Source organism: Chaetura pelagica, unplaced genomic scaffold (assembly GCF_000747805.2).
Source record: "Chaetura pelagica isolate M959 unplaced genomic scaffold, ChaPel_1.0 scaffold743, whole genome shotgun sequence".
Classification (NCBI taxonomy): domain Eukaryota; kingdom Metazoa; phylum Chordata; class Aves; order Apodiformes; family Apodidae; genus Chaetura; species Chaetura pelagica.
Genome location: NW_009952703.1, coordinates 190007 through 198593, shown reverse-complemented (window position 1 = coordinate 198593; position 8587 = coordinate 190007). Strand labels below are relative to the sequence as shown.

Below are 8587 nucleotides of genomic sequence, written 5' to 3'. Positions count from 1 at the left end.
CAGGCGGTGGGAACTCGGTCCAGGCCCGGCGGAAACCCCCTGACCGGTCCGGGGGAGCCGCTTTTCCCCGGGCTGGGTCTGTTTCTGGTTTCCTTAGGGGCCTCTTCCCTCCTTCCCTCCCTCCCTGCCTCCTTCAGGGGCCTTTTCCCTCCCTCCCTGCCTCCTTCAGGGGCCTTTTCCCTCCCTCCCTGCCTCCTTCAGGGGCCTTTTCCCTCCCTCCCTGCCTCCTTCAGGGGCCTTTTCCCTCCTTCCCTCCCTCCCTGCCTCCTTCAGGGGCCTTTTCCCTCCCTCCCTGCCTCCTTCAGGGGCCTTTTCCCTCCTTCCCTCCCTCCCTCCCTGCCTCCTTCAGGGGCCTTTTCCCTCCTTCCCTCCCTCCTTCCCTGCCTCCTTCAGGGGCCTTTTCCCTCCCTCCCTGCCTCCTTCAGGGGCCTTTTCCCTCCCTCCCTGCCTCCTTCAGGGGCCTTTTCCCTCCCTCCCTGCCTCCTTCAGGGGCCTTTTCCCTCCCTCCCTGCCTCCTTCAGGGGCCTTTTCCCTCCTTCCCTCCCTCTCTCCTGCAGGGAATGAAGGCAGGAAAAGGTCGAAGTGTCTCTCTCAGAGAATTAAGCAACAAGGAGTAGAGAGGAGGGGCTTTTAGCACAGGGAGCTTTTCCACACCTTGTAACACAAATAATACAGAAAGTCTTGGGACACTGGGGTGTCTGTAGAGTCTGGAGCTGTGAAGAGAGTCAAAGCTTCCCATGGTGGCCTCCTAAATGTCAAGCTGCTGTGTTACACTCCCTCCTGCCATCAATCCCAGCTATGTCTGCACCTGCTTCTAGGGTTAATTTATTAGTCAAGAGTGTCCTGTGAGCCCCAGCGACCTCTTACATTAGCAAAGTCATTTCTGTGTTGCTGAGCTGGAGACTTTCCTCTTCATTGCTCCTGTTTATGCCATTGTTGCTACTGTTTGGGGGAAAATGTGCTGATGGCTGCATTTTAAAAGCTATTTGCAGTAGGAGCTGTAACTTAAAATGCATCTAAATTTAAAACTGTATTAAAATTCCCCAGAATGTTGCTCCTATTTTTATCTTACGAAGCTCTGAAAAGCTGCAGATTTTTAATGGCCTCTCTAGTACCAAGATATTTGAAGTGTGGGCATGAGCTGTGTTCTGCAGCCTTCCAGAAGGAGAACAGTTTGGGATCCTTCCTCTTCCCTTGGGTTCTGAGCCCCTGCAGTATAATGGAGACTTGTTTGAAGCAGGAAGGTGGGGAGCAGAACTGCCTGCTGGAGAGCTGAGGATCTTAATCCCTAGGGAAGAATTTAGATGCACATATGGCCGTAAAACACAACTCCTAATGTATTTTTATTTGTGCAGCTTCTAAAGCCTGCCTTAAAAGCCATTAAAAAATAATTAATTCTGGAGCTGATTCTCCTTTCTTTGGGCTGGGAACATGTTTTCTGTTAGGAGGTGAGGAGAGAGGGCTGGGCTGTTGTGTTTAGCTCTGGTTTCTTGGCAGGAGGATGGAGAGGGCCACGCTGAGCCTGAGGAGCCTCTATGATCAACTGATGCACCTGGCTGAAATTTTAAGTGAAGGAGATGAATACAGTAAGTTTTGTGTCTGTGGGTTGTGCTGTGTTTGGTGTAAGAACTGAAACATCTTTGCAAAGCACTTATTAGCTGTTGAACCTGTTGATGTTATGGGTAATGAGGCTGCTACAGGTTGTCAGATTTGAGGGGGGTTTTTTCCACTTATTAAGAAATACGAAGTCAAGGGCTGAACTTGTGGGCAGAGACACATTCTGCTTGACTTCATCCACACAGGATCTTGTGTCTTGCTCTACTGGTTAATACACAAAGGTCTTGGCCTGAAAAACTGGAATATCTCATGAAAATCTAAAGTGTAGGTGGGTTGGTCAACAGCCCAACTTCTCCACTAGGGATCTAGCGAAGGGAGAGCTGCTGCATCTCCTCTGCCTGCCTGGGCAGCTCAAGATACATCTCTCTCTTCCTCCAGAGTTTATTCAGTTGGCAAAGAACTTTGAGGAGTATCGGAGGAAGCTGCAGAGCACAGAGCATGAGCTGGGCAGGTACAAAGACCTGCTGATGAAAACTGAGGCTGAACGTGGTGCCCTGGAGGTGAAGCTGAAACACGCCCGGAATCAAGTGGACGTGGAGATCAAACGGAGGCAAAAAGCTGAAACAGACTGTGAGAAGCTGGTGAGCAATTTCTTTACTACCAGTTGGTTCTCTAGAGTGTGGAGACAAGGTGATTAAACTGCATTGATCTATGGAAAACAAGGACTGCCACTCATCATTGCCTTTTTTTCTCAGGGGGGTTAAAATCCAACAGCAACAAATGGGCTCAGCTCCTTGCAGCAGCCTCCTGCCCTGCTCTGGTGGAGGGCTGAGCTGCCAGTGCTCTGCAGCCACTGTTGCCTATTGACACAAGTTCTGAGAGCCTGTCTGTGGTTTCTCCTACACTCCAGGCTGGTTCACATAGTAATTACACACAGTTTATCCTCTGGCAGCTCCTGATATTTTCTCCCTTCGCAGGAGCGGCAAATCCAGCTGATCCGGGAGCTGCTCATGTGTGATTCCTCTGGGAGCATCCAGCTCAGTGAGGAGCAGAAATCAGCCCTGGCCTTTCTCAACAGGCCTCAGGCTTCTCTTGGGGGTTCAGGCAACAAAAGGTAAGGAAACCAGTGTTTTGTCTGAGCAACAGAAGTGCCACATGTCAGTCCAGCCCTGTCCCTCTGATCCACAGTGCACTGATCCAATCCCAGTTTGAAATGCAGCTTTTCTGAGTCAGTGAGATTGTTCTGGAGCCCTGGCTGACTGAAAGCCAAACTGATACAAGTTTCTTCTCATTTTTGACTTGTAGGCTGTCTACAATAGATGAATCTGGCTCAATTCTGTCAGACATCAGCTTTGACGTGACTGATGAGTCACTGGTAACGTAGCTCCAAGTTCTAAAGGTTCCCTCCACTATCAAACCCTCGGGGTGTGGGGTGCTCTCCAGAAGCCTCTTGTTTTTAGATTGTTGTGGTATTAAACTGGTAGAGCTGATCTGCATTTCTCTGCTGTGCTGTTGGCTAAAGCTTAATGAAAGACCTAGCCAAAGGCTGTGGGGTGTTTACTCTGAGCTAACCAGTGCTGTGCATTTCCCCCAGGACTGGGACTCCTCTGTGGTGAAAGCTGTCAGGCTGAAAAGGAGACAGAAGCGGGTAAGTTCTGTTCTCCCCCTTCCAACAGATTCCTTTGTTAGCCTTGGCTGACACAATGTCACCATCTGGCATCTCACAGCCACCTGTAATGATGTCTGAGCTACTAATCACCATCAGACTTCAGGTGGATGTGCTGCTGCTGTAGTGCAGACCTGCTGTGTGGATTTGGTTTGGAAGTTAATCCTGAGGTGGTTTTTTTTGTCTACTTGGAAATTACTGGAGTGGAGTTCAGCAAATTTTGTTCTGTTGTGGTGTAGAGTTTGTAAGAAAGTATTTGAGGATTATTAACAGCTACCACATGTGGGGAAAATAGTGTGGGAAGCTAGTATTTTTCTATTCTGTAAAGGAACTTGTGCTTGTTCAGGTCTGCTACTGTGGGTAAGGATGGCCTGGAATTGTCACTAGCAGAGTTGGGAAGAGTCTGGGACTTGTTTAGTTGTGTGTGTTTAGTTGTCCTTTTTTTGTGTGTGGGGTTTCTTGTGGTTTGTCTCTTTTTCTCCTTCTTTCCCCTGAATTGTATTATCAAGCTGGCTAGGACAGTGATTTGAACGAGCAGTACATTGAGACCTCCTGGTACTTCATGGCAGCTTCAAGGTTTGCCATAAGGAACAGGTACCACGGAAGAGCCTAATGCCTCTGGGGTGTGCAGACAATTGTTCAGTCCTCATGCTACTGCACTGCTGTAACACCAGGTCCCCACCACACCTGCCTCAGACCAAGATGTCCTGTGTCTTTGCAGCGCTCTTCCAGGCAGTTCACTGAAGGTCCATCAGGTCCCCAGAAGAAAATCCGATCCATTGGCTCCACAGCAGACCAGGTGTGATGGCACCAGCTGGCTTTGGGTGCAGTTACAGTACTGTTTCTAGGGCAAACCAACTAGAAAACCCTGTGTCCTGTCAGTTCTTCTGTCACTAACTGCATGTTCCATGTTACAGGCAAATGAATCCATAGTAGCAAAGACAACTCTGATGGTCCCCAATGATGGGGGCCCAATTGAAGCCATCTCTACCATCCAGACTGTGCCCTCGAGAAGCCGGAGGAAGAGTGGTAGGTGTCATGTCTCTGCTTGTCCTGGTTCTCAAGATGCCACTTAGCAGGCTGGAGCTGATCCTGGAATGTCAGTTACCTCCCTCCAGGACCCAGGCCTCTGGCTTCTTTTAAAGCAGAGGTTGTGGAGGGTGTTTCCCTTCAGTCCATGCTCTTCCTCTTCTGTCCTTCAGGTCCTTTGCAGCCTTGGAGCAGCGAGTCAAGCATTGGCAGCAAGCAGCTGGGGCCCAAACTGGAGAGTGATGGCTCCAGCACCCCACAGAGCAATGCAGGAGTGAGGCTGCATGACTTTGTTTCCAAGACGGTGGGTCTGCAAGGCAGGGGGAACTTGAAAAACCATCTCCTGCCTTTTTTTAAACCTGTGTGATGTTAAAGTGTTGATAAGAAGCTCAGGCACCGTGTCCTCAAGTCAGTACTGATGGGACTGGTCACCAGCACGGATCAGGGTGTGTTACCCTGTGTGGTTATTTGGTGTCACTGCACTCATCTCCTCCCACCCGTGTGCTCCAATCACCAGGTTATCAAGCCAGAATCGTGTGTTCCATGTGGCAAAAGAGTGAAATTTGGGAAAATCTCCCTGAAGTGCAGGGACTGCCGCGTGGTGGCTCATCCGGAGTGCCGGGAGCGCTGCCCCCTGCCCTGCATCCCCACCTTGGCAGGCACTCCTGTCAGGATTGGAGAGGTCAGTCTGCAGGGTGGGACAGCACAGCTGCCAACAGCTGGGCTCAGGTTGGTTGGAATTAGAACCTGCTTGGGCCCCAAGGAGCCTGCCTGCTCCAGTAGAGCTGCTGTGGCTAGAGCTGCACAGGGAGACAAACCAGGAGCTTGCTGGTGGATGGGTTGGGAACCAGGGTGGTGGTGGGATGTGGTGTGAGGAGGGTGTTGAGCTGTGAACGTGGCAGCTCTGGGAAAGCAATCCTGCAAGGCTGCAGGATGGATGTGCTGCTCTTCTCTGGGCTGGGGAAAGAGAAATCATGTTTGTTTTTAAAACCTAGATCTCACTGAATTCTTGAGAGGTTATTTTCTGTGTTTTAAGGACCAAGTATCTGTTTGTTTTTCATTTTCCCTTCTGCCTCCCAGGGTACTTTGATGGACTTTGTCCCTTCTACTCCTCCAATGATCCCTTCCATCATAGTGCACTGTGTTAATGAGATTGAGCAGCGAGGGCTGCATGAGGTAAAGAGAAAATGAGATGTGAAACAGTGCTAATGAAATGGGTTGTGGTGGCAGGGAAACAACCCAAATATCTCTTCTTTATGGTGTGTAGTGCTGCTCTGTGGGTGACTGAGAGAGCAACAGTGTCTGGAGGGTGCTCAGGTGTGGGGAGAGGGTGGGAGTGTGGTTGATGCTCTGCCTCTAAGCAGTGTTTCCTCTGACCAGACTGGCCTGTACCGCATCTCTGGCTGTGACAAGACAGTGAGGGAGCTGAAAGAGAAGTTCCTTAGATCAAAAAACATGCCCTTGCTCAGTAAAGTGGATGATATCCATGCTATCTGTGGCCTTCTGAAGGACTTCCTGCGCAGCCTGAAGGAACCTCTGCTCACGTTCCGGTTAAACAAGACTTTTATGGAAGCTGCAGGTGAGGAGTTGCTAAGTGACACCTCCAACTCTTGCCCTAGGCTTGGTGGTCACAGGTGAACTGTGACCTGTCAGAGCTCAGTGCTCCCTGAAGCCCTCACGTGCAGCTGTGTTGATGTGCAGTGTTGAGAAGTTCTCTCTCCTGCTGGGCTGGTTTGGAAGGGTTAAAACCCAAGTTCTAGTGCTTGGGCAGGGTACAAAATTATTCATGAAGTTTCTGGCTTCCTTGTTTCTCAGATTAGCTGTTCCTGTGAGGGGATTATCACAGCTGTGCCTCTGGGACCGCTTTCTGAGGTCTAAACATGGGGTTTTTTTCCTCCCCCAGAAATCTCAGATGAGGACAACAGCATTGCTGCTATGTACCAAGCAGTTGGAGAGCTCCCTCAGGCCAACAGGGACACCCTGGCTTTCCTCATGGTTCACCTCCAGAGGTATGTTCAAATGGGCTGGTTGTTCTGAAGGTTCTCTCTCTGAAGGGCTTTTGATACTGCTCAGGAGCACAAAGTCTTCATTCTGGGGGAAAAAAAACAACACCTTATTCAGAGGCTGAAGTGTGTGGGACAAGAGGAGAAGCTACTTTCTCTCTTTCTCAATGTATTTTCACATAGGGTGGCTCAGAGCCCAGACACTAAGATGGACATTCCCAACTTGGCCAAAGTCTTTGGCCCCACAATAGTTGCCCACGCGGTGTCTGATCCTGACCCAGTGACTCTCCTGCAGGACACTAAGAGGCAGCCCAAGGTAGGTCAGCAGAGGGGACTGACCTGGGGGGATTGAAGGGCCTATTTCCAAAATTCTCATGCATTCCTGGACAGCTGAGGTGATGTGTGGAGGTGTCTGTGTCAAAGCTGAGTGCTGGTGTCTCTGTAGGTTGTGGAGAGACTGCTGCTGCTGCCCATGGACTACTGGAGCCAGCAGATAATGGTGGAGCAAGAAAACATTGACCCAGCCCATGTCATTGAGAACAGCAATGCCTACTTCACTCCCCAGACACCAGATGGCAAAGGTAGCCCCTGGTGCTGCTCTGCTGTCTGGGCAGCTGCCCTGCTAAAAATAATGACCCTCAATCCAAGCTGCTTGCCAGGCTGTTGGAGCCAACCATTCCTGCCTGCTTTGTGGAGGAAGAGGGAGGAGAAGCGTGCCAGGAAAATACCAGATTTGTCTAGTGTTTTTGACAGATGCTAGGGAATGTCTAGTGTTCCTTGCATGGCAATGAAAACTTCAGCTGTCCTCATGCTGCTCATTTCTCTGCTTCCTTCCTGGCAGTGAGCATGCTTGGACCCCTCACCACTCCAGAGCGGCAGCTCTCCAAGACACCATCCTCCAGCTCCCTGTCCCAGAGGGTCAGGTCGACCTTCACCCCCAAGTAAGTGTCAGTGGGTGTTGTTATGAAGCTGTTGGAATGACTGCAATAGTTTTGGGTGTTCAAGGATAACTGAAAATAGACTTGGACCCAGCTCTGGGAGCAGCCTGGATTCTCCACTCACTCAGCTCTCCCTCAATCAGTGCTGTAGTAACAGTGTGAGCTGCCTAATGGTTCATGAGCATCATCTTCTGGTGGGGAGAGGAACACTTTGCCTGGGAGGTGGGTCAAATTTGGGTGAATGACACCTGGGAAAGGAGAAATGTTGGACATCTATACCCCAGATCTAAACCTGATGGTTTTTCTACTTCTCTTGAACTAGATTTGGGAGCAAAAGCAAGCTTGGGCATCAGGGCACCTTCTTTGCCTCTCCTGTGCTGAAGTGAAGTGGACCTGGGAGCTCTCGTTGTCCCAACCCTTGCACACCAACATGTCCAGGAAATGCAAGTTTTCTCCACAGCCCTTGGCAGCTTACATAATAAGATCTTTTATTCTTTTATCTTTCAGCTTAACTGAGGCTTTTAATGGGATTTTACTGTGCAATTTATTTTTATTATCTAATGTTTCACTGTACTTAGTATCGTTGAAGACAATAACTTGCAGGGCCTGTTCAAAGTGATATTAAAAAGTGCTCAAGAAACTCTCACTTTTCAGTAGCATCCAGTCTGAAGTGGAGCAGTCATACAAGGATTAGAAGCTTGTTGTTTGTTTAAGAAGTCCCTTGGTTGCTCTTCACACAGCAATGACACCCTGATTGAACTTGGTTAGAATTCCATCTTTTCCAACAGCTCCGAGGTCTGGAATTGTGAGCCTGTGCTGTGGTGGTGCAGCTCTGCTCCTGAGGATGGCAGTGTTGGACTGGGCTGAGGGGCAGAGGCTGCTCAGGTACCTGCAGGAGGGACTGACCTTTTCTGCAGACACATTTTCTGATGCTGTTTACAAGGGGGAACATTTTGTAGAGGACTGTCTGTAGATGCAAACCCAAAGGATTCCTGGGTAGTCTAAATGAATGGCTAGTGCTGCTTAGAGTGGTGAGGGGAATGAGGGTAGTTTAAGAGCACCTTTGCTTTTGGGAGTCCCTGCTTTCCCAACCTGGGCTGTGTCACCTTGCCCAAGAGATTTGTGCAGCATGTACAAAAGTTTATAAAGTGGCTGTTTTTATTGAGCTCTGGTAAAACTCCTGATCTGTGCAGTTCAGTAAATCATGATGTTCTGTGTGACCTGTGGTTCTGTGCCCTGGCTGGTGTGTTTTATTGTGCTCTGGAGTTCTGAGCAGGGCCTGGTTACAACAGGCTGAGGTGCTGAGCTCTGAGTAGCTCCTGCCCCAAGGACCACTGAAGCTGCAGTCTTTGCTGCTGGGGAGCAGGGTCGTGCACTGGGCTGTGGCTCATGGG

General features: G+C 49.8%; 1 protein-coding gene across 1 annotated transcript; it reads left to right on the top strand.

The window, feature by feature from the left end:
• The first annotated feature begins 1501 nt into the window (after positions 1-1501).
• Positions 1502-7579, top strand: RACGAP1 (Rac GTPase activating protein 1). Its single transcript, XM_009994063.1, has 16 exons — positions 1502-1586; positions 1996-2198; positions 2535-2671; positions 2863-2932; positions 3152-3205; positions 3945-4022; positions 4141-4252; positions 4426-4556; positions 4770-4934; positions 5333-5428; positions 5633-5831; positions 6156-6261; positions 6439-6571; positions 6701-6836; positions 7097-7196; positions 7516-7579. The coding sequence occupies exons 1-16, from the start codon at positions 1502-1504 to the stop codon at positions 7577-7579; spliced, it is 1869 nt and encodes a 622-aa protein (XP_009992365.1).
• The last annotated feature ends 1008 nt before the right edge of the window (positions 7580-8587 follow it).

Coding starts and splice junctions, on each gene's coding strand:
- RACGAP1 (XM_009994063.1), top strand. CDS start 1,502: ATGGAGAGGGCCACGCTGAGCCTGAGGAGCCTCTATGATCAACTGATG. Junction 3,206..3,944: donor TGAAAAGGAGACAGAAGCGG/GTAAGTTCTGTT, acceptor GTGTCTTTGCAG/CGCTCTTCCAGGCAGTTCAC. Junction 6,262..6,438: donor CTCATGGTTCACCTCCAGAG/GTATGTTCAAAT, acceptor ATTTTCACATAG/GGTGGCTCAGAGCCCAGACA.